Source organism: Tachyglossus aculeatus, chromosome 2 (genome assembly GCF_015852505.1).
Source record: "Tachyglossus aculeatus isolate mTacAcu1 chromosome 2, mTacAcu1.pri, whole genome shotgun sequence".
NCBI classification, from domain to species: domain Eukaryota; kingdom Metazoa; phylum Chordata; class Mammalia; order Monotremata; family Tachyglossidae; genus Tachyglossus; species Tachyglossus aculeatus.
In genome coordinates, this window is record NC_052067.1 from 14,376,346 (window position 1) to 14,402,684 (window position 26,339).

The window sequence follows — 26,339 nt, forward strand, 5'->3', positions numbered from 1 at the left end:
GGGCTTGGGAATCAGAGGTCATCGGTTCAAATCCCAGCTCCGCCAATTGTCAGCTGTGTGACTTTGGGCAAGTCACTTAACTTCTCTGGGCCTCGGTTACCTCATCTGTAAAATGGGGATTAAGACTGTGAGCCCCCCTGTGGGACAACCTGATCACCTTGTAACCTCCCCAGCGCTTAGAACAGTGCTTTGCACATAGTAAGCGCTTAATAAATGCCATCATTATTATTATGAAGGACAGTTATGTATACATCAGTAAATCCAAGTGCAATCAGATTCAGATCCCAAGAAATAGATCTGTGAATTGCATTTTATTGTAAAAATAAACCTTGTGCTTCCACTGCCCCCTTTCAATCAAAGCTCGGTCACTCATCTGCTGTGTGGCCTTGGGCAAGTCACTTCACTTCTCTGTGCCTCAGTTACCTTATCTGTAAAATGAGGATTAGGACTGTGAGCACCATGTGGGACATGGACTATGTCCAACCTGATTATCTTGTCTCTATCCCAGTGCTTAGTACAGTGCCTGGCACATAGTAAATGCTTAATATCATTTTTAAAAAATCATACCACTAAAAACTTTCACTGTTCTGGACAGTAGATAATCAAGAATAGCAATTTGCAGAGGGAGGCAGATCAGTCAATCAATCATATTTATTGAGCGCTTACTGCGTGCAGAGCACTGTACTAAGCGCTTGGGAAGTACAAGTTGGCAACATATAGAGACAGTCCCTACCCAACAGTGGGCTCACAGTCTAAAAAGGGGGAGACAGAGAACAAAACCAAAACATACTAACAAAATAAAATAAATAGAATAGATATGTACAAGTAAAATAAATAAATAAATAAATAAATAGAGCAGATGACAGTGTGGTGCTAATTCTTCTGGCATCAATTTGGATAGATAGTAAAACCTTTGAGTAATGGTTTTCTTAAATATACTACCATACTGTTAAGCGCTTACCATCTTCCAGGCACTGTACTAAACAATGAGGTAGATCCAAGATAACCTGGAGGATTTAATCTCCATTTTACAGATGAGATAACTGAGGCACAGAGAAGTTAAGTGACTTACCCAAAGCCCAAGGTCACACAGGTGAAAAGTGGCTGAGCTGGGATTAGAACTCTGGTTCTCTGACTCCCATTCCTGTGCTCTTTCCACTAGGTCACACTGCTTCCCTTAATCTTTAAAACAGACACGGAATCTACCGAATGAGATTCCAACTTCCCTTCTACCTCCCATCCCCTCCCTCACCTTAGCAATTCTGTGATTAAATTACCCAGTGCTGGAGAAACATTGTTCATTTCAGTTTGCATCAAACCCACTTAGCACATTACAGTTTTCCTTCAATAAATGAACCTCCCCAGCAGGACTCACTCTCACTCAACACCTGTAAAACACTTTGAGATGAAAGGACATAAAGGCTATATTTGTCATAGCATCCACAAGCTTTTGCAACGATTTAAAAAAGTATTAGTTACTGTTGTCTCTAGACACATATGCAAGTCAACAAAATGGTTAGAGTGGCAGACAGGACTACTAACGTGAAATTTTAGCACTTTTGACTACAGTGTCCTGATTCGTGTCTCTGCTTGAAGAACAGTATTATCGTGTGCCTCCATCACCTTAGACCTCTAAGTTGACACTGCAAAAAATAACTTCCAGTTCCATGATTTCTCATTCTTCTGGCTCATCTATCCTGCTGATTCAACTACCTTCAACGGCTCCAAGATTCCTTCAGTCGATCTCCTCCCACTAAATCACATCCTTACCTTGCACATAACCTCCTAAAGTTCAACCCTGTTTTGGCTTGGCATCGTCCATTCAACTCCTCCAATTTAGTAAGAAAGCCTTGCTCCTTCCCACCACACCAACGCCCTCTCAAAATTTCCCTCCACTCCCGTCATTATTCTATAAACTCTCGGTCATTTTAATGGATCATAATGAGAATGTGAGCTGAAAAACAAGCAATTTTATTTACGTCAAATTTTATTTCAACAAATCTGTTAAGAACAAGACGCAAGGCTACTGTATAAAGTAGTAAATACCGAAAACATTTACACAGTGTACAAAACTTCAAAAAATAATCTCCAGTTAATCTCCATGGCCATAAAAATGTAGGTAGCGCATAAAAGTAACCCAACTTGTGGTTTCTACTTAGGAATGTAAACTCTAAGTGTAGACTTTAAAAGCAAATCCATTTACCATGTAAAAATTAGGACCTCTGCCTAATGGGGGAAAAAGGATAACAAAGAACCGAACACAACCGCACCTACACAAAAGAAAGCAGCAGAGATATTTTAAATCCGGATTTTGAGTTGACCAATAAGAAGTCATAAAAACAAGACGTTGGTATCCCTAAATCAAACTCTACTGAGCCTCTACTATTTAAAATGGATTAAACAACACAAAGAGTCCAAAGCCCTATACATTGTCATTGCTGTAAGCTTTTTGGAATTGAGAAATTGACATGGTAACAAACGGTTACAATAAGACAAAACAAAATATATTACGCATCTATTTTGGGAATTGAAAAATACCTAAATACAATATGAAACAATCAACAATATTGAACGTAATTTCACTGCTAATCAAAGAGCAGTAGTTACCATTTTCTTCCCCAGATTTAAAAAATATATATTTTTCTCTTATCTTTACTTACGAAATGTCAACAAATGATTTTCTCCTTAGACCGAAGTTAATACAAAACAAATGTATAAAGAACATCTATGAACTATCTGATTTTGAGGAATCCCCCTGGTTACATTTTTATTTCAATTGAGAAAAATACTGATTTGAAATGTTTATGTTCCTCAGGAAACACTTCACAAGTGGAATCTTTCTTACTTTAGATGTCAGCTTCGGCTACTTTTAAAGTACTTATTTAAGCTTCAACAAAAAAATCACATCTCTTGGGATCCATTTTCTTCTCCGAACCACTAATCAATTTAACACATTAAATATGAAAATGTTTTTCATCCAAAGAATAAGTAATCCTGTTAAAATTGGGAAATCTCTATATTGTTGAAAAAAAATCAACTTCCATTCAATTAAAACCATTCAAGCTTTAAAATGCCGAACGAGTGATGTCCGAAGAGCACTTATTTCATAATTGAAAAGGACGGGGAAGATAACGCTGCTTCAGAACAAATAACCTTTAGCAACTTCACAAAAAGCAAATTGCTTGCTAAGGGATAGGGTTTTATATTGGGAGTCCTGAGTGGGGCTTTGGGCTGGTAGATGCCCCAATAGGGGGAATCTTGACCCCCCCACTTACAGCGGCCTGAGCCAAGGGTCTCTGGGAATTTCCACTCCCAATCCATTCTGCCTTTCCCAAGGAATCCCATGGGCCTCCAAAATGCTGTTTTGTCGTTGGGGTTTCCTACAGTTCCGTAGTAGCTTGGGGAAGAGCAGACAAACTATTACCTTTGTGGGGAAAAAGTGGGGAAAGTCTAGATGTTCTCTCAGGCCCTGACATATCAATCACAGGATCCCAGTTTGGACTTCGCATCCAATCTTTTCCTACCAGGTAGCGACACTCGTTGGTCATATGGCAACATTTGGGATCCAATACAGCGTCTAACCACCTCAGGGATCTCAATCCTCCCCAACTTACAAACCCAATAAGGAATCCAGAATGTATTTTAATGCTACAGCTATCACAAATAGTTTTATGTCCACCTCCTCCATTAGAGTGTCGGCTCTTTGTGGGTAGTGAATGTGCCACTCTGTTATTTTGCATTTCCCAAGCACCTAGTACAGTGCACCTCACCAAGAGGGTGCTCAATGAATGTTACCACTGCTAAAGCCACCCAGCATTTTACAGTTATTCGAAAACTTGCCAATATTTAATTTCTGTCTAAAATTAAACATTTAAAGTGGATATGAAGAGCTTTAGGGTCAGTGTTTAAAAAGGCTGAAAGCTAATGGGCAAATTACTTAAAAACAAAGAGTATACCTCCCTAGGGAGACTTGGAGAGCCTTATTATGAAAACACACACACACACACACATTTTACAATCCAAATACAGGCCTTTTGTTCTAACAGCATTCATGTACAGAATAGGCTTTCTTTTTTGGTTAATGAAAAAACGTATATAATGTCATACTTAGATTGCATGAAATAAATCAAATTATGAGTTTGTAATGCTCATTTGCATAGTGACTGCTCCAACACAGAGAGAACTAAAGAATCAAGATGAAGACGGCCAAGAATGATGAAAAGAATGTGGAGTACTCTCAAACGGATACTTCATTTCGTAGCTCAAGAGGACTCGAGAGGGAGAGCACTGACCAGTCTATGGCGATAGATCTGTAAGCCTGAGGAAGAGATGAGCCATTTGCCCACTCTGACACTGCAGATACTTCATTTATCCACCAATGGTATTTGATTTGCAGAATTAGAATCCTGGTCCTGATCTATAATTTGCATCGTCTAGAAGAGATTCCTCTCCTTGTTGAGTTCACTGGCTTGCCTACCAATGCTTAATAAAGGATTTCTCCTTTGGAAATACCACAAAACAATTTATCCAGCTTGAAAGGGTAAAACGACTACTATTTCTAAAGGATACTCATATTCTGGTAGCTCTAAATGAAGACAAGCTGCTAGTTTTCCTTCATTACAGAAGTCAACAGGAAACTTACAATAACACTTAATTGGGGGCCCTACATGGGCCCTAAAATTAATTTGCACTGGCCATATCTGGATGGGGGCAGTTGTCTCTTTGGAAAGGAACTGTCTGTAGATTTTTTAAATTTTTTTTTTGGCTTGAATGGTAACTGTGCTATGTCACATGATCAATCGATCAGTCATGATTTTTATTGGGTGCTTACTATGTGGAAAGCAGTCTACTAAGCCCTTGGGAAAGTATAATACAGCACGACAACGTATCTGTTATGCCTTGAACTACAAGTCCCCCTTCCAACATCTTTGGAGATCCTAAAGTCAGCACATCCGCTTGACTGAAAGACAGCAGCCTTTCCAACCTGCCAGCTCCCTATCTGTCTCCTCTGCTGCCCTAAGAGTCAAGCAGAGAGGGAATCCAGGTCGGCCAGCAGCAGGGTGAAGAGGTCCAGCCCAGCCCAGAGCTACTTACACTCCTGGGCAGTGGCTAATTTCCAAAGGTATTATTGTGCTTGGCAAACCACACCAAGTTTTGAAGAACCAAAATTGCAGTGAAAATCCACAAAGATCTTGGCAATCGTAAGCAATGAGTCTTACCACTTATAGTAGTGATGGCATTTTTGACTTCTGTAAACTGGGTACCAAAGGAAAGAGTTTGGGAGTAAGGGACAAACAGGCTTTTCTCACCACTGAATAGCAGAGATGCTTTACAGCCAAAAACACAGCTCCATTTACTTTCTTCTCAGGCCCACTCATGCTCTTTGCTGCAACATTACTTCTTACTTCCTCTTCCCCGATGCTTAGTGGTAGCCCACTGAGGGAAAGAGTTTAGCCACGATCTGGGGACCTCTAACACACATAACGTTCTTTGAAATCAAAGGCTAAAATGCTAAGTGAGAATCTGCTGCCAAGCATACATATTCATTAGTTGAATATTTTATAATTGTGTCTGTGGGAGATGCAACAATAAGTCATTTTAAATCAACCCAGTTACAAAAATACAACTGAAACATGAGGAAACAGAGTGGGACATATCAGACACATTCAGATATCTAGTTTCATTTTTTTTTAAGAAACGTGAAACAGAACAACTTAAAACGGGTGCACATTTTCTTCGTTCTTCAGTGGGTCTTCGACATCCTTATTTTCCTTTGCAAACTTCTGTTTCTTTTCCACAGTTACCAAGCTTTCACTTACTTAACTTCTTTCAGTTGAACGTGAACTGAATATTTTCAAGAATCAAAATCACCAAAGCTCTCCTGCTTTGCTTTCCTTTACTGAGGTGCTGCACGGTTCACATTGATAATCCAGCCACGAGAATGCCCATCGTTTTCAATGAATCCACACTGGAAGTCCAGAAGGAGACATTTGGAAGTGTGCATCTCATCAACATGTGTCCCACTCCGTCTCAAAGGAAACGGAAGGTATTTGGACGTGCTCCACCTAGAGCGAACACTGAAAGGCAACATACTGGCTCCACAAGCTCTTGGAATAAAAAATCTCGCTCGCAGATGACGGCAATAGGTTAACCAACCCCCTATATCTCCTGGCATCTCTAATACTGAGAAGTGAGGCATTTTATGGATGCTCTGTACAATTATCAATGTTCTAATATTAAATAGCCTGTCTTCAAACCTTAAATAACTTCTGCTTCACAGAGTTTGCTTCTCACATGATGGTTAACAGAGCATTAGCAAGATTTTCCATAACCCAACCAGGCCCTGCCCTGAGAGACGCGTTATGGAGTTTCTCCCTCTCGCCACTCCAGATTAGCCGCTGCTCCCGGGGAGAACGAGGTGGGAAGGGAAAGGTCATGAAAGAGTCGGGAGACAGAAGTTTGGGCTGTGGCTGCTGGGAGAGGTACTTCACAGCTCTCTACACCAACTCCTACCTTCCTGCAGAAGGCTCTGCCCAAATTCCACAATTCCTAAACTCTTTCTCCTCTTCCTTTCCCCCTGATCTTTAGCCTATTGCCAACAGAAATGGCAGGCCTGCTACAAACACAACTAACTCTAAGCTGGCTACTTGCACAGAAAGATTCCTGAAGTCTCACAACTGCCCCATTCTTCGTCAACATGACCAATTTAACCCTTCACTCTGAAGGTCATATATACCACTTATAAAGAGTAAAATGGAAAGTCACACAACCTCACATGTGATCTTTGTCACAACTAAGTGCCACAGGTGCCCGTCTCAGGGGACAAAAGCAAAGAAGAAAAAAACATCTCAAAACGTGTCTGGGAAAACTGCAAAAAACACATTTCAACTTTGGGGAATCCAAGTCAGCGTTACCATCAAACACAGGCAGACCCCCAGGCTTTAAAGACATTGTGAATTTCCGTTGACAGCAGAGGTGGGTGAAATGGTGTTTGATTTTCAGGCAGGACCGATGAACTACCCCCACCCAGTGCTTCTGGTCCAAATTCAATCTGTGGAGAGGGTGATGCTGATGCTTGGAGGTCTCGGCTGACTGGATGGATGCTTGTTTGGGCCAGGAAGTTCGGTTCTCTCTGATATGTACATCAGTTTCTCCTCCTGCAGACTACCGGCAGAAAACCTATTGGCATCCACACTCACGGGAGTGGCCGGATTGGGTGGAACCGTAACACCACCAACTTGCTCAAAAGATTTGCTAAAAACGGTAGTGGCTGTCCTCGCCAGACTGTGGCTACCAGGCTTCGGCAGGGACTGGCTAGTGGTAAGAGTGAGCCTCTTTAGAGACAGAAGCTCGAGGTTCTCACTCACGGCTCTCTGAGTCTGTTTTCGGGCAAAATGCTCTCTGCACGATTCCCCAGGGACTTCTTTCTCTTTGCTTCCCCCTTTGATTCCTCCAGACCTTCGTTGGGTCTTTCCTAAATTTGTCTTGCCGGTGATACCATGGCTATTATTTGATAAGGCAGACTGGCTGCTACTAGATGCAGCCCTGGAATAAAACCCTTCATCGACTTCAGAGATTTCCATGAGTTCTTCTTGAACTGTTAAATCTGTATTACCTAAACGGAGGAACAACAAAAATCCATTAGCATTAGAAGTTATCCACATCCCATAATTCATACAAAATCCATTTAGAGTGAAATCCTTCCCAGCCTAGAGCCGTGAAAGCAAAAGGCCTACTACAGTGCAATTTCAAAGGGATGAATCAAAACAATCACTTAATACGCCAAATTGGGGAAATAATTCAAGGTGATTTAAATGATAGCAATTAGGGCTGCATTGAACAAAGAAGCATGCCACAATCACATTTCATGGTGTTTTTAAAAAGTGCTCTCCTATTGTTCATGCAAAAGATTAGCAGCGGATTGGAAAAATACCCCACAGAACCCAGGAGAAAAAACCCTCCTGATAAATAACAACTGGCTGGTGATCAGTGCCCCAAGACATTCAACCGTGATTCGTGGGCTTTTAGCATTCTCCTCAGCGCTCATCTTTTAAGGACTGCACAAAACCAAGGTCCCCTTCTGGATTAGGGTTTTTGTAATGATCATTACCGTTCATTTGGTATTTCAAATATTCTTTTTTAAAAAAACAAACATGGTATTTTTCCCTTCAGTGAAGATGCCCACTGAAAAAAATGACAAGTGCTTTGAAATCAATTTTTATCACAAGGCGAAATGCACGTCTTCCTTAACACCACAGATAAATAGTCATCTGTAACATCTCAAAAATGGAAGGCAGAAAACAAGCTTTCCTTCCCAAATTTGCTCTAGCCTGTTACCCTCCATTCCAGGTAGCATGAAAATTCATTGAGAAGGAGCTGGGAGTAAATCCATGCATTTTGATATTATTAGATGACATGCAAAAAAACACTGCAATTGTGCAATTTCTCTTCAAACATGCAGCAGTGACCCTTTCACCATCAGGTACCTTGGAGTGCAGCTATAAAGTGCTGTGCTAAAACTGCACTCTGCCAGGTGAGTTTATTCCATCCTCCATCATTTTTCTTACAGATTTTTGCCTCCTGATCTCTGGCATGCCTTTGCTCTCAGTTCTAGGGTCTGTAGCTGTTTCCTGTCCACCCTGCATATGCTGAGCATCATTCTCTGATAGTGCTCTGCTCTTTTCCCCATTCCCGGTTCTTTCTCCGGCCACATTTGTGATACTAATCTCGGGAATGACAAGGATGCCCAGTTCAGTAGTGTCATTACTGTTGTCAGGTTGCTCTAGAATTGAAGGTGATAAGACAAAATGATGGCTGAAAACGAACAAGACAAAAATGCGAAACAAGAAAAATAAAAAGACTCAAAACCAAAGCTGGATGACTGAAATGTTATGAATTAGGCCAAAATTTGCATTTTTAACTGTACATCATTTCAATATTTGGAGAATTGGAGACAGCTGGACAGCATACCTCAATTCAAAATGATAAAACAAAAAAGACCAAAACACCGTACAAGACACACCACTGCTTCTCCTCCATATCCTTCAGTACACAAACCTGAAAAATAAGTTGCTAAGAAAACAGAGAACATTTCACTACTGATTCAATTTTTTCCTGTTGTAATCAGAAATGTATTTCCGACTCCAGTAAATGAATACTCTACCTGGACGGTAGGAGCAATTATCAACCATTCTTCCAAAATGTTTAGCATTGGTATGATAGTCTAATACTGAAAGTGTACCTCTTATACTGCACAAACCACACAGTTTCACTGCCTGCCGCTTAGTTTTCAATAAATCAAATTTTTACAAGGGTTAAACGACAGACTTTCATATTCTGGAAAACATGCTTTCATCGGCTTTAAAAATATTGTTGGTGAATAATTACTAAAGGCTGTGCTACATAAAAGTCCTCTAAAGTCAAAAAGCAACTTTATAACGTTTCATTTATGATAGTCTTATTATTCTTCTATCACCTGATTCTAATGGAACACAGTTGCCACTATATGCCAGAATGAAGAAACTTATTAGGAAGCAAAAGTTTATTTCCGCATTTAGCATTATTTTAAGGGGACAAACTGAGATAATATAATAGCCATTATTATGAAAACTACAAAAAAAGTCTGCATATTATAAGACAAACATAACAAGCAAGGTAGAATGGGAGGGTCATGCTAGGTTTCATACATCATGTGAACACAGAGATTAAGAACCATCAAATTAGAATTCCAGAGTGTGAAAAACAGAAACTTTTAAAGCACCTCAATAATAGGTATGCTAAATTTACATGGGATTTTGAAATAGAGTAAATGTGTTTAAAGAATTAAGATAAGTTAAAAATGATATTCCACTCCTAGGTCAACATCTGGAAAAAAAGCAGCCGAATTTATTAATATTAATAATAATGATAATAATTATTATGGTATTTGTTAAGCACTTACTATGTTGCCAAGCACTGTTCTAAGCGCTGGGGTAGACACAAAGTAATCAGGCTGTCCCATGTGGGGCTCACACTTTTAATTCCCACTCTACAGATGAGGGAACTGAGGCACAGAGAAGGTAAGTGACTTGCCCAAGGTCACATAGCAGACAAGTGGTGGAGCCGGGATTAGAACCCATGTCCTCGGACTCCCAAACCCGTGCTCTTGCCTCTCCATCTGGACAGTTTTGAAACACTGACACAACTAAGACCTCTAGGTATGGGAACCATGATAGACAGAGGAGCCAAATTTGGCTTAAAAGATTTGTCAGTCTCAAGCATGTAGTGTTTGAAATTTTGATGACACAATTTCATTTGAAAGGGAACCGTATGTTTTGAAATGAGTATAGTTGTCGAGAACCTCACATTTTTTTATGGTATTTGTTAAATGCAAGGCACTATGTGCCAGGAACTGTATTAAATGATACTAGAGGATGATCCACTATTACAGGTGAGAGAGGTGGACTCAGCCAGGACTCGGAAAGAACAGACAAAGACCCAGCTTGGGGAACTTCTTGACTGACTGCTGCTAGTCCAAATTCTGAGGGACACTCTTCAAGTTACCATCTTCAATGTTAATAGAAGCAAACTGAAAAAGATGGCTGGAAGCAGAACACAGATGTTATATGCACCAGAAAAAAAAACAGAACACCCAACCAGACAAACTACTGAAATAGAATACAAACTAAATTTTCCAAATGGTCTTTAAAAACTGCCTACCCCAGACCCACTGCAATAATCTATTCCTGCAGATCCTCGTTAAAAACAATATTTCTGTATACCAAATTCTCATTTATACACCCTAGACTAAAATATTTATTAAGAAATAGGGGTTATGTTGACTATGAAGTTGTTGCTTCCTCCTCAGACAGTACGGTGGATAACTTCCTTTTCCTTCAATAACTAAAAAGAAACGTCCTTTTCTTCCAGTAGCAACCAAATCAGAGTTGGAGTCACAGAGTTCAAGTTCAGACGTCAAAGATGCTACTTTGGTTCTTTTCAGTGAAACACATGAGGTCAGATTTTGAGTCCCTTAAAACCTGGTCTTTTTAATGGAATGACTCTAGATGCAAGCTTTTTGTAGGCAGGGATCTGTCACATTGTACTCTCCCAAGTGCTCAGTACATTACTCTCCACACAGTAAGCACTCAGTAAATACCAGTGACTGGTTAATTTAAAGTACACCCTGTTCTCCTAGAAAGTGGAGGCTGTGATCCTGAAGAACCCTACATTAAGGAGAACTCGCCTTGTAGTAATTCCCCTGTGTCGAATTCTCTGCATATGCACACAACTGTTCTTTTTGACACCATGTCTTGCTGTATCCAGACAGATACATACTGTTGGAAGAACATTCCCTAATTCTGCCATCTCATTCCAGCCAAAATGTGTAGTGTAAATACACATCATGGAAGAACTGGGTGTATCAAATAAGGTTTCTATCTCATGAGTGATGACTAGGATTTTTACCTATTCTTTCTAAAGGAAAAAGAAGCGAAAGAAGCTCTCATGTGGGTCTCTCTATTTAAACATCCTTCCAAAGGTCCTCAAAGTAATCCTAGCCCAATCTCGATTATATTTAGCAAGAATGAAGGTACAATTCAAAATTCCCTGCCTTTAGGCCACAGATTTAATCTTTGTGATAATTTGCTCAATGCCGTTTTCTCATCTTGACAAGAACAAATTTTAGCAAGTAAATCTTTAACCCTCATAAATCGAACACCAATAAAACTGGGAACGACTGATGCCAATCTGGCTCCAATTTGGACCGAATCTTAATCTTCATTAAGCACAGAAGAGAAAGGATACTTTTAATATCAATAATAGTAATAATAATTGTGGTATTCATCCAGTGCTTACTATGTGCCAAACAACTTTCTAAAGGCTGCAGTAGATACAAGCTAAACAGTTCACACACAATCCCTGTCCCATATGGGGCTCAGTCTAAACAGGAGGTAGAACAAGTTCTGAGTTCCCATTTTGCAGGGTGGGGAAATGGAGGCTTCTTTTGCTGAAAATGTGATTCCTTGTGCATACCTCCTTATTGGCCCGGATAAAGTGTGCTATTAAGAATTTGAGGAACTAATACAAAGACGCACCCAAGACATTTAATTTTTTTCAGATCTCTATCTTCCCCCCTTCTCATATTCCTCCTTAGGAAAGGACCTGTATCAAACTCTGAAGAATGCTTCCAACTTAGTATTGTACAGCATAGGGTAGCACTTGACCTCTAGTGACAAAAGATGGTTTCTCAAAAAGAATCACTGAAACCTTTAGGTACCAAGCTAGTTTTGCATAGAAATCCAAACAATAGTTTAGGAAGGTATGACATTTTCTAATTCCTCTTAATGGACTGTTTATTTCAGTGGGTTAATGCTATGAACCTTGTCCATGTTTTTTTATTTCCTTTGCACTGAAGACTCATCAAGCATAAGCCCTGCTGTATTCACATTCTCTTGGATTACAGGATGGCTGGATTTGCAGCGAGGAAGCAAAACGGGGCCTGAGCACACAGTCTAGCTAAGCAAAATTATGACTCTCTGAAGGTAAGTGATGATTTACACAGAGTAAACAGTTAAGAAAGGAAATTCCACTTAGTTTTGCTACCTGTGAACCTCTTGGACTAACAGCTGACTGCTATGAAAATGGACTGGTAACTTTTTTGAATTTTTCTGCAAGTCTGAAAATCAGAGGTAGCATTGTGGAGGAAGTGGTAATTGAAAGAGATGACCAACAGTGCTCAGCATATTTGAAGTTTGCTCAAGATGGAGACCAATGCAAGAAAATAAGTGGAAGCAGAAAGGAAAAATTTCAGAAAGAAGCCAGGGAGGAGACTGGCTCTGGTGGAACCAAAGGAGTGAGAAAAGAGTAAAAAGATGTTATGTAGCTGTGACAGAGGGCCCTGAAACTGAAGATGATGACAGGGAGCCATTGAAGGATTTTCAGGAGGGGTGACACGGTTGAAATAGGAGGCAAGAAAGTTCATTTCAGAAATAGGCCTGACTTTGCAAAATCATCTGCGGTCTCAATTCTACAGGGCATTTTTAACTCCATTGGCTTTTTTCCTTTCTCTGAAAAATCACCAAGCCTCACCTTTCTCAAGTTTCTTTTCTTCTGCCTCTACCCTTCTCTTGCAGAAAACTCACTTCCATCGTCTGATTTTCACCCTTTGAGATCCCCCTTCAATCTGCTGCTGGCTGGAAAACCTACTCTTTGAAAACAGCCGAACAGCAGAAGTGGTTTTCTCCCTTGCCTTGAATTATTTCCACCATCATCCCCACAATGAAAATAAATGAAAACTCACCTGAGGTCTCAGTATAACAGATAGATTTTAAGAGGTCAAAAATCGCAATGCATAGTGTAATGAAAATTTCCCAAATACTGGTTTTAAAGTAAAATTATGAAGTCAAAATAATTTATCTGAGGCAGAACGAAGGCAGCAGAACAAACGAATAGGGCAAAATACAACTGCATGAAAATTGGGTTGTGCGTTGATAACAAAGACCTGAATAACAGTGATGACAAACTATTGAAAAAGATTATTTGTTATAAGACACAAGTAAAATCAGAAATCAAGTCGTTATTCTCTACTGAAGGAGTCTTTCTCTTAGAATATCAGCAATCCCTGTCACCTGGCAATGATTTTTTATTATATCAAAAATAGGTTTCGAGAACAGTTGGCTTTTTGCAGCTCTGAGATTGAAAATACCCAAGTGAGCATGAAAGCTGCCTGAAGCATGTCCTCTCTTAGCTTGGAAAAACATTTTTAAATGATGGCAAATCAAAATTTTCCATGATCATTCTAACTAGAAGAACGCACCCTACTGTGAACTAATTTGGGGGGACAGGAATAAGAACATACTAAAGATGGTAATGGAAAATGGAAGACAGGGAACACAAATTGAACATGAAAATCTGAAAGGTTCTCCATAACAGGATGAAAAAAGTAGATACAAATTCTCATTTTCTTTTAGGCTTAGGATTGTGGTTATAAATATTAAATTTTATAGAAAGTAGCATGCTTTGGAAACCAACTTATTTTAGTGTATAGTTTTCTACTAAAACAGAACTAGCTTCAAACATTTCCGATCGGTTCAAATGCTAAGGAAAAACACTGATAGGTCCTCCGTTCTTAGGAAACTTTTGAATATGGTACTAATTTCCATTTCCCTTCATTCTCACTATGCCCAATGAATTTAATACAGACGAAGCGAGAAAAATAAAAACGGTTTAAATCTATCTGCTTTTTCTGCAAGATCCACTTAACTTCAAGGTAAAGGCTCTGCACTCTCAAAAACAGTTCCTGACAGTTTCAAAAATGAATTTTCCAGTAGTGACAGGATTTTTGAGGTGATAATTATACACATCAGTGATTACAAATATAATCTTTAATATACAAGCCCTTACCATTTAATTAGGTGTTTCTCTCCCTTCCGTAACATTAGTTCTTTGTCTAGAGAATTGCAGTTATTTTTTAAGCCAAAAAATGCTGGCTCCGAAGTATCTAGGTCATTATGAGAAGTAACTGCATTGATCCACAGAGTGTTAAAAATGGTATCTATTTTATAAACTGAAAGCTTTCTCTTGCTAATGGCAAATACTACCTAGTTTTTACTGTTTGTTTGACTGTTTTAAAAAATCTGAGTCATTAATTTTAAGCAATGTAAAGCACTGTGAAGACAAAAATGATCTTTGATGACATTCACTTAGTAAAGCTGGACATACCACTTCGTTGAGGACTCTTCCCTTCTCTACATGGGGCCAGGCTTCTCCCCCCCACCCCTCGCCCCAGGGGCCACAATAGATATCCTCCTCAACCCCGACAAGCTCCTGTTGGGGACATCATTGGGGGCAGGGAATATGCCCATTTTTTGTTTTATTGTACTCTCCCAAATGCTCAGTACAGTGCTCTGCACACATTAAGCGCTCAATAAATATGACTAAATGAATGGCATTAGGACCCAAGCTGGGCCAGACCTCAGATTTTCTATCTGCCCTGGAATCATCATCATCAGTCGTATTTATTGAGCGCTTACTGTGTGCAGAGCACTGTACTAAGCATGGAATCTTAGTATTCTTAATCTTAATTCTTAATCTTCCACTGTACTGGAATCTAACTGGGGTGGATTATTCCTCTGACTCCTGGTTCCAAAGAGCCACCCTTCACTCTGAGTAAACATCTCCCCACGAGCTCTCTATGATGCCACACAGCCCCTCAACATTTCCTACTCTTATAAATCCATCAGTTTCCTAAATAGGTGTTGTGCAGCATCCATTTTGATCCCAAAATAGCCTCCATTTCTGATGTCCTATTCTAGTTTAATTTCTACAGTAGTCAATATTTGTACATCCTACATCCCACCAATTGTGCTACAGTGTACTCTCCCAAGCGCTTAGCACAATGCTCCGCACACACTAAGCGCTCAATAAATACTACCGGTTGACTGATTGAACACTTCCAGCTTGGCTGTTACTTGTATCAATAGCCACAAGAACCTCTTGTCACCCAGCACTAAGAAATGAGGTGCATCTGAGTCTGATTTTTTAAATATGATGAAAGCCCCTGCTTGAAAGGTAGCTTTTGAAAGTAAGCACTGTGGGCTTTTTAGGAGGAAACAGGCAACTTTTAGCCAGCACTCGTTACTGAATGAGTAGGAGTGGCCAGTAAAAGGGGTGCAAAATGACCCAAAAGTAGTGGATTTTCTACATCTAGGAGTATTTCCCGATAATGTTGAAGGGATATGAAAGGGGCAAGGACTTTGGGTCTATGGTAATTAAACCTATGTCAGCCAGAAAACAAAAAAGGAAAGACTAAAAGTGACTTACCATGCTGCTTCACCATGATTGCCTGATAGTTTTACTGCCTTAAACTCTAATTAAAGAGGATTTGGCGCTCAGTAATGCATGGATTATAACAAAGCCAAAAAGACTAGAATGGTTACATCAGTTTTACATTTCAGACACTTAGAGTCTTTGTGTCTGAAACACTTTTTTTTTTTTAAAGGAAACAACCAAATGACCATTGTCATTCACTTAGAAGACACCATAGAAAAATGTAATGGACTTTGTCTATGTCTGTCACTTCCTGGAAATGGAAAAGGTGGTTTGGGAAGTGTATTCACTCTTTTGGGTCACTAGGTCTCTAGCAAGTGCCCTTTTGCGGCATTGTGTGATTGTGCTTCTGCAACACTGGACAGAGAGAGGAGTGACTTAGTCACTGGGGCAGCTCTGGCGGGGTAAGTATTTTGCCACTAACATGCTCTTGCTAGAGAAAAGGTCGTCTTACCATGTCTTTTCCACCTATGCCCTCTAATTGACATGCTGGTTACGGCATTTCTTGATATTCTAGATGAAGTAGGTGTAATTTCAACCTGAATACATCTTGTACCTTCCTTACTTGATTTCATGGCACCTTGAGGCAAAGAAGCCTTTATTGCGTTCGCAACCTGGAAAGAAAAAGAGCAATTAAAGTTTTGGACATTCAACAGGTACATTTTGCACATTAATATCAATTAATTAAAAGTTAAAGAAGTTACGATTTAAACCTGCAGTTCGACATGTTTTCTCGAGGCCCTCCAAATCTTTATGTCTATTCTTTTTGGGCATAGGAATTGCGTTTTCTCATAAAACCGGAGTCGTAAACCATTTAGGATTGGTGATCCTCTTTCTAATTTAGAATTCAGTATATCTGGGTTAAAACTGTATTCAAGAATATGTTTTAGCACCTACCAAAAGAGGTTCTGGATACAGCTCCAGCTGGGCTCTGTATAAAACATCATCCAAAGCTTTATGAGCCAAATCCCACTCGCCATTATAACTATAAAAGGCAAATTCAGAAAGGTGAACATTTACTAGGTAATCTCTGTAATTAGACAAAAAAAAAGTAATTAGAGACTATGGTCAAAATGTGTCTTTGTCCTCCGTAAGGAAAATAACTGATTTTATCAACTCCTTGCCTGCCAGACATCTTCAGTTAAAAACTCAGACTTCCTTTCTGATAAATCGGTCGGCCCGTTAACAGCAACAAAAGTCATTTATAACTTACACGGCTTTGAAATAACAGTTCTGTGTTTAAAGGATGGAGAAATCAGAAAAAGCAACACAAAGTGTTCAAAGCTGTTCAGTGTTTAAAGTGTAAAAGATATATATCTTGGCTTTAGGACCAAATTGCTAGGCAACAACCCAGCGTCTAACAGGAACCACACAACCAGAATGCCTTGCAATATTTTGAATATTTATCCTTTAGCATTCCGACAGTCATTTGGAAGTTTACCCAGATTTTTTAAAAGTGACATTCATTATTCCTAAAGCAGTGAAATGTATCTTGTAATTTTTTTTTAAGTATCAAGCGGGAGAAAAAGCCAAAATGGGGAGAAATTACAGTCAACTCCACAGACTAAGACCACCGTGTCATCCAATTAAAACTGGATCTGACAAGTATGAAACCCAGTTCTCATAGCATAGAACCTTTCACCATCAAAATTTTGGCCCTTAGCACGTTAGGTAGTAAGTAAAGGGGTTAAAATCTGCTGGAATGGAGTCTGGGAGGCAGATTGCTATTATTCATCCTCAACAACCACATGCATGATTGTTTATATGAGGCACCAGCGGAAATGATACATTCATTCAATCATATTTCTTGAGCACTTGCTGTGTGCAGAGCACTGTACTAAGCGCTTGGGAAGTACAAGTCAGCAACATATAGAGACGGTCCCTACCCAAAAATGGGCTCACAGTCTAGATGGTATAACAGAAAAGGATCTCGCTTGCTTTTTAATTCTCCATCATGAGTTTTAAGCAGTAAAATTTCTCTGATTTTCACTGGAGCACTGGGAAACAAATGGGTGATTTGAAGTAGATGAGATTCTCCGGGGGGCAAGAGGAAAGGAGGGAAAACGGGTGCTCTCTTTCGGGATGAACATGGTGCTAGCTGGGCGGGATCAGAGGATGAGGTCTAAGGGAAGCTCCCCTCTGGAATCATCATCGTCGTCATTAACAGCACTGACAGGAGAGGGACAACTAGGAGCACAGCACTGAACGACTGAACTTTTAGACTGTGAGCCCACTGTTGGGTAGGGACTGTCTCTATATGCTGCCTACCCGTACTTCCCAAGCGCTTAGTACAGTGCTCTGCACACAGTAAGCGCTCAATAAATACGATTGATGATGATGATGATCAAATCTCCAGTGGCTACCAATCAATCTGCGCATCAGGCAGAAACTCCTCACCCTGGGCTTCAAGGCTGTCCATCCCCTCGCCCCCTCCTACCTCACCTCCCTTCTCTCCTTCTCCAGCCCAGCCCGCACCCTCCGCTCCTCCACTGCTAATCTCCTCACCGTACCTCGCTCTCGCCTGTCCCGCCATCGACCCCCGGCCCACGTCCTCCCCCGGGCCTGGAATGCCCCCAATCCCTCTGCCCATCCGCCAAGCTAGCTCTCTTCCTCCCTTCAAGGCCCTGCTGAGAGCTCACCTCCTCCAGGAGGCCTTCCCAGACTGAGCCCCTTCCTTCCTCTCCCCCTCGTCCCCCTCTCCATCCCCTCCATCTTACCTCCTTCCCTTCCCCACAGCACCTGTATACATGTATATATGTTTGTACATATTTATTACTCTATTTTATTTGTACATATCTATTCTATTTATTTTATTTTGTTAGTATGTTTGGTTTTGTTCTCTGTCTCCCCCTTTTAGCCTGTGAGCCCACTGTTGGGTAGGGACTGTCTCTATATGTTGCCAATTTGTACTTCCCAAGCGCTTAGTACAGTGCTCTGCACATAGTAAGCGGTCAATAAATACGATTGATGATGATGATGATGAACGATCAAAAAGAAAGACCTGGTCACCGTCCTTGAGGAGCTTTCGGTTTAACAAGTGAGGCATACAGCCACAACTTGGCATATTTGGCAATCTGTCACCAGCAAGGAAGGGTCAGCCTTCCCGTGGGTTAATCACAACCCATGCAGAATGACGATAATTATGGTACTTGCTAAGCGCTTACTACGTGCCAAGCACTGTTCTGGACACTGAGGCAGATACGAGTCAATCCCGTTGCCCCATGTAGGGTTTCGCAGTTTAAGGAGGAGGAAGTAGGACTTAATCCCCATTTTACAGATGGGGCCCAGAGAAGGGCAGTGATTTGCCCAAGGTCACACAGCAGACGTGTAGCTGAGCCAGGAGTAGAAGTGAGGTCCTTCTGACACCCAGGCCCTTGCTCTATCATCATCATCATCATCCATCGTATTTATTGAGCGCTTACTGTGTGCAGAGCACTGTACTAAGCGCTTGGGAAGTACAAATTGGCAACATATAGAGACAGTCCCTACCCAACAGTGGGCTCACAGTCTAAAAGGGGGCTCACAGTCTCAAAGTCTATCCATGAGGCAACAGTTGATTATAGTGTTAATGTTATAGTGTTAATGACTTGCTCTCGCACTCTCTTCCCTTTTGCCATCATGCTCCTACTGAGGCACAGAATGCAAGGGGTGAGTAGGTGGGCAGGCGTGCAGTACTTTACCAAGGGCAAATGGGGTCTCTGCCCATGAGCACGGCTTAGTGGAAAGAACAGGGGTTTAGGAGTCAGAAGACATGGGTTCTAATCCCAGCTCCGCCACCTGTCTGCTGCGTGACCTTGGGCAAGCCACAACTTCTCTGTGCCTCAGTTACCTCGTCTGTAAAATGGGGATTAAAACTGCTAGCCCCACATGGGAAGACCTGATTACTCTGTACCTACCACGGCACTTATAACAGTGTTGGGCACATAAAAAGCGCTTAACAAATACCATAATCGTTATTTATTATTATTGTGTCAGGGGTTCTAATCCTAGTTCCGCCACCTGTCTGCTGTGTGACCTTGGGCAAGCCACAACTTCTCTGTGCCTCAGTTACCTCATCTGCAAAATGGGGATTAAAACCGCTAGCCCCACATGGGAAAACCTGATTACTCTGTACCTACCACAGCACTTAGAACAGTGTTGGGCACATAAAAAGCGCTTAACAAATACCATAATTATTATTTATTATTATTATGTCAGGGGTTCAAATCCTAGTTCCGCCACCTGTCTGCTGTGTGACCTTGGGCAAGCCACAACTTCTCTGTGCCTCAGTTACCTCATCTGTAAAATGGGGATTAAAACTGCTAGCCCCACATGGGAAGACCTGATTACTCTGTACCTACCACAGCGCTTAGAACAGTGTTGGGCACATAAAAAGCGCTTAACAAATACCATAATCGTTATTTATTATTATTATGTCAGGGGTTCTAATCCTAGTTCCGCCACCTGTCTGCTGTGTGACCTTGGGCAAGCCACAACTTCTCTGTGCCTCAGTTACCTCATCTGTAAAATGGGAATTAAAACCGCTAGCCCCACATGGGAAAACCTGATTACTCTGTACCTACCACAGCACTTAGAACAGTGTTGGGCACATAAAAAGCGCTCAACAAATACCATAATCGTTATTTATTATTATTATGTCAGGGGTTCAAATCCTAGTTCCGCCACCTGTCTGCTGTGTGACCTTGGGCAAGCCACAACTTCTCTGTGCCTCAGTTACCTCATCTGTAAAATGGGGATTAAAACCACTAGCCCCACATGGGAAAACCTGATTACTCTGTACCTACCACAGCACTTAGAACAGTGTTGGGCACATAAAAAGCGCTCAACAAATACCATAATCGTTATTTATTATTATTATGTCAGGGGTTCAAATCCTAGTTCCGCCACCTGTCTGCTGTGTGACCTTGGGCAAGCCACAACTTCTCTGTGCCTCAGTTACCTCATTTGTAAAATGAGGATTAAAACTGTTAGCCCCACATGGGAAAACCTGATTACTCTGTACCTACCACAGCGCTTAGAACAGTGTTGGGCACATAAAAAGCGCTTAACAAATACCATAATCGTTATTTATTATTATTATGTCAGGGGTTCAAATCCTAGTTCCGCCACCTGTCTGCTGTGTGACCTTGGGCAAGCCACAACTTCTCTGTGCCTCAGTTACCTCATCTGTAAAATGGGGATTAAAACTGCTAGCCCCAGATGGGAAGACCTGATTACTCTGTACCTACCACAGCACTTATAACAGTGTTGGGCACATAAAAAGCGCTCAACAAATACCATAATCGTTATTTATTATTATTGTGTCAGGGGTTCTAATCCTAGTTCCGCCACCTGTCTGCTGTGTGACCTTGGGCAAGCCACAACTTCTCTGTGCCTCAGTTACCTCATCTGTAAAATGGGGATTAAAACCGCTAGTCCCACATGGGAAAACCTGATTACTCTGTACCTACCACAGCGCTTAGAACAGTGTTGGGCACATAAAAAGCGCTTAATACCATAATTATTATTTATTATTATTATGTCAGGGGTTCAAATCCTAGTTCCGCCACCTGTCTGCTGTGTGACCTTGGGCAAGCCACAACTTCTCTGTGCCTCAGTTACCTCATCTGTAAAATGGGGATTAAAACTGTTAGCCCCACATGGGAAAACCTGATTACTCTGTACCTACCACAGCACTTAGAACAGTGTTGGGCACATAAAAAGCGCTTAACAAATACCATAATCGTTATTTATTATTATTATGTCAGGGGTTCAAATCCTAGTTCCGCCACCTGTCTGCTGTGTGACCTTGGGCAAGCCACAACTTCTCTGTGCCTCAGTTACCTCATCTGTAAAATGGGGATTAAAACCACTAGCTCCACATGGGAAAACCTGATTACTCTGTACCTACCACAGCACTTAGAACAGTGTTGGGCACGTAAAAAGCGCTTAACAAATACCATAATTATTATTTATTATTATTATGTCAGGGGTTCAAATCCTAGTTCCGCCACTTGTCAGCTGTGTGACCTTGGGCAAGTCACTTCACTTGCGTGTGCCTCAATTACCTCATCTGTAAAATGGGTAAGAAGACTTCAAGCCCTATGTGGGACAGGGACTGTGTCCAAACTCATTTGCTTGTATGCACCCCAGCGCTTGGCACATAGTGAGCGCTTAACAAATACCATTACTATTATTATATAGTAACCAGCTACAGACCGACTTGGGACTAGAACCAAAGTTTACTGATTCCCAGATCAGTGCTCTTCCCACTGGAACAACAGCAGGGCTAAATACACAGTAAGCGAAGAAGAAGAGAAGAAATACCAATTATAACAGCTCCCAAAGAAGTAATTAAATAAACAAATGCAAACATGAGCGCTACGGTGCATGATGGGCGGCAAAACCAGGAAAGAGCGGGATTAGTTGAGGAATACCAATTGGAGGAGGTGATGCTTTAGGAGAGCTTGAAAAGAGAGGTTTTGTACATTGCTTGGTTAAGTTCCAGGGTGGAGACTGTAAACTCTCTGAGGGGAGGTAATTTGTACTTCCCAAGCGCTTAGTACAGTGCTCTGCACATAGTAAGCGCTCAATAAATACGATTGATGATGATGATGATGATGATGAAGGTCGTGTTTACCAATTCTTTTGAACTCTCCCAAGACCTTATTTAGTGGATAGAGCACGGGCTTGGGAGTCAGAAGGTCACGGGTTCTAATCCCAGCTCTGGCACCTGTCTGCTGTGTGACCTTGGGTAAGTCACTTCACTTCTCTGTGCTTCACTTACCTCATCTGTAAAATGGGGATTGAGGCTGTGAGCCCCATGTGGGCCAGGGACTGTGTCCCAACCCTATTTTCTTGTACCCACCCCAGCACTTAGTACAGTGCCTGGCACATAGTAATTACTTAAATACCATCATTACTGTTATTATTATTACAGTGCTCAACTCACAGTAGGTGTGCAATAAATACTACTACTAATAATAATGATGATGGCATTTGTTAAGTGCTTACTATGTGCAGAGCACTGTTCTAAGCGCTGGGAGGGATACAAGGTGATCAAGTTGTCCCACGTGGGGCTCACAGTCTTAATCCCCATTTTACAGATGAGGTAACTGAGGCTCAGAGAAGTTAAGTGACTTGCCCAAGGTCACACAGCTGACGTGTGGTGGAGCCTGGATTCGAACACATGACCTCTGACTCCAAAGCCCGTGCTCCTTCCCGTGAGCCACGCTGCTTCTTTGCCGCTTCTGCTACTACTGATTAAATAGGAGGAAAGGTATGGACAATAGATTAGATGCAGGAGAGTCATGAGGAAAGTACAATGAGAAGATCTGCTTGGGGTGAATAATAATAATAGTATTTATTGAGCACTTATGTGCCATGCATTATGTAATAATAATAATAATAGTGTATTTGTTAAGCGCTTACTTTGTGCCAAGCACTGTTCTAAGCACAGTGGTAGATACAAGGTAATCAGTTGTCCCACATGGGGCTCACAGTCTTAATCTCCATTTTACAGATGCAGTAACAGGCACAGAGAAGTTAAGTGACTTGCCCAAAGTCAAATAATAATAATAATAATAATAATGGCATTTATTAAGCGCTTACTATGTGCAAAGCACTGTTCTAAGCACTGGGAAGGTTACAAGGTGATCAGGTTGTTCCATGGGGGGCTCACAGTCTTAATCCCCATTTTACAGACGAGGTACCTGAGACACAGAGAAGTTACGTGACTCACCCAAAGTCACACAGCTGACAATTGGCGGAGCCGGGATTTGAACCCTTGACCTCTGACTCCAAAGCCCGTGCTCTTTCCACTGAGCCACGCTGCTTCTCTGCAGATGAGGCAGAGCTAGGATTCGAACCCAAGACCTCGGACTCCAAAGCCCGTGATCTTCCCACTAAGCCATGCTGCTTCTCTGTACTGAGCACTGGGGTGAATACAAGAAAATCGAGTTGGACACAGTCCCTGTCTCCCATGTGCAGCTCAGATTCTCAATCCCCATTTTACAGGTGAGGTAAATGAAGACTAGAGAAGTGAACTGCCCAAGGTCACGCAGCAGAGAAGTGGCAGAGCCGGGATTGGAACCCATGGCCCGTGCTCTATCCACTACACCATGCTGCTTCTCATAAAGACTGTGATCTGGGTGCAGTGGTGAAAGAAAAGTTGCTTCCACTGTTGCCTGTCTACTGCAAGTAAAGTAAGGATATGGACTTATGTATATATGTTTGTACATATTTATTACTCTATTTATTTATTTTACTTGTACATAGCCATTCTATTTATTTTATTTTGTTCTCTGTCTCCCCCTTTTAGACTGTGAGCCCACTGTTGGGTAGGGACTGTCTCTATATGTTGCCAATTTGTACTTCCCGAGCGCTTAGTACAGTGCTCTGCACACAGTAAGCGCTCAATAAATACGACTGATGATGATGATGACTTTGGCAGGCAGGGGCCTCGCAACTGCCTCACTGCCAGGAGGGCCACCAGAAGTTTCTAACACGTGTCCACATTAGGAAATCATCGGCAAGGTTTCTATCTAGGAACCATGATTATGTTACTGAGCAAGTGCACCCCTTCGTCCAATAGAGCCCATCTGAGTGGAAACATCTTTTGTGCAGGAAATGTGTCATTTTGCTTCCTACTTCCTAATCAATCCATCACTGGTATTTACTGAACATTTACCGTGCACAGAGCACTAAACACTTAAAAGCACAAGAGAATTGGCAGATATGTTCCCTGCCCACAAGGAGATAATGATGATGGCATTTACTAAGCACTTACTATGTGCAAAGTACTGTTCTAAGCGCTGGGGAGGTTACGAGGTGATCAGGTTGTCCCACGGAGGGGCTCACAGTCTTAATCCCCATTTTGCAGATGAGGTCACTGAGGCACAGAGAAGTGAAGTGACTTGCCCGAAGTCACACAGCTGGCAATTGGCGGAGCCGGAATTTAAACCCATGACCTCTGACTACAAAGCCCCTGCTCTTTCCACTGGGCCACGCTGCTTTTCTAGACGACAGTCTAGAGGGGGAGGAAGGCATTAAAATAAATCACAGATACGTACACAAGTGCCCTTGGGCTGAGGGTGGAGCGACAATCAATAAATGGCATTCATTGAGCCTTTACTGTGTGCAGAGCACTGTACTAAGCACTTGGGAAAGTGCAATACAAAAGAGTTGGCACACACGTTCCCTGCCCACAGGGGGCTTAAAGTCTAGATGGGAAGACAGACATTAATATAATTAATTCATTCATTAATATAAATGAATTACAGATATAATAATAATAATAGTGGTATTGAGCACTGCCCGGAATATGTCTGTAAGTGTGTGTGTGTGGGGGGGGGGGTGTCAATATCAAGTGCTCAAAAGGAATATGGGTGGCACGGATGGGACAGGGAGTCTGAGAAAAGAGAGCTTAATCAGGGAAGGTTTCTTGGAGGAGATTGATTTTAATAAGGCTTTGAATGTGGGGAGAGTGGTGGTCAGTTGTATAAGGAGGGAGAGGGAGTTCCAGGCCAGAGGACATCATCATCATCAATCGTATTTATTGAGCGCTTACTATGTGCAGAGCACTGCACTAAGCGCTTGGGAAGTACAAATTGGCAACATATAGAGACATGGACCAGAGGGCCGTGGGGACATAAACGAGACCGAGGTACAGTGTTGGTGTTAGAAGAGTGGAATGTGCTGGCTGAGCTGTAGGAGGAAATCAGTGAGGTAAGATGTAGGGGGTGACCTGATTGACATGTTTCACCCACTGGACACTCAAATGCTACTCCCCCTCTCTGACTGTAAGCTTTTAGTGGGCAGGAAATGTGTGTACTGTCTCTATCTGTCGCCAAATTGTACTTTCTAAGCGCCTAGTACAGGGCTCTGCACACAGTAACAGCTCAATAAATATGACTGAATGAATGAAATGTTGTATTGTACTCTCCCAAGCATTCAGGAGTATAGTGTATTGCACCCAGTAATACTCAATGAATACGATTGATTGAATGAATGAATGAATGAACTACAACAACTACTACTGAAATTCTACCTTTAGGGCAGCTTCAGGATTCCCTGTACCACCTTAGAGTTGGAGGACAGAACTGGGATAGGATTGGGAGCTAAAGAGACTTTGGGTTAACTACCAACCTGTAGCTAAGCAATCTGTAGCTCCACAATCTTGTTTTCATTATCTCGCTGTCCTCTCCTAAGTGCTTAGTACAGTGCTCTGCACACAGTAACAGCTCAATAAATATGACTGAATGAATGAAATGTTGTATTGTACTCTCCCAAGCATTCAGTAGTATAGTGTATTGCACCCAGTAACACTCAATGAATACGATTGATTGAATGAATGAATGAATGAACTACAACAACTACTACTGAAATTCTACTTTTGGGGCAGCTTCAGGATTCCCTGTACCATCTTAGAGTTGGAGGACAGAACTGGGATAGGATTGGGAGCTAAAGAGACTTTGGGTTAGCTACCAACCTGTAGCTAAGCGGCATGTCTCCACAACCTCATTTTCATTATCTCGCTGTCCTCTCCCAAGTGC

The 26,339-nt window shown here is 41.5% G+C and overlaps 1 protein-coding gene across 3 annotated transcripts in view; it reads right to left on the reverse strand.

Moving 5' to 3' along the window:
• Positions 1-1,955: 1,955 nt before the first annotated feature.
• Positions 1,956-26,339, reverse strand: part of FAM126A (family with sequence similarity 126 member A) — a 115,416-nt gene continuing 91,032 nt past the window's right edge. For 2 of the 3 annotated variants that reach the window (XM_038761274.1, XM_038761284.1), the window contains exons 10-12: positions 16,705-16,792; positions 16,262-16,421; positions 1,956-7,615 (exon numbers count right to left, since the gene is read on the reverse strand). In XM_038761274.1, the coding sequence (XP_038617202.1) occupies positions 7,047-7,615; positions 16,262-16,421; positions 16,705-16,792 (817 nt within the window). In that variant the 3' untranslated portion in view covers positions 1,956-7,046. Of the gene's footprint in view, positions 7,616-8,567; positions 8,783-16,261; positions 16,422-16,704; positions 16,793-26,339 lie in introns of all 3 variants that reach the window. The other variant, XM_038761290.1, reaches the window with a different exon arrangement.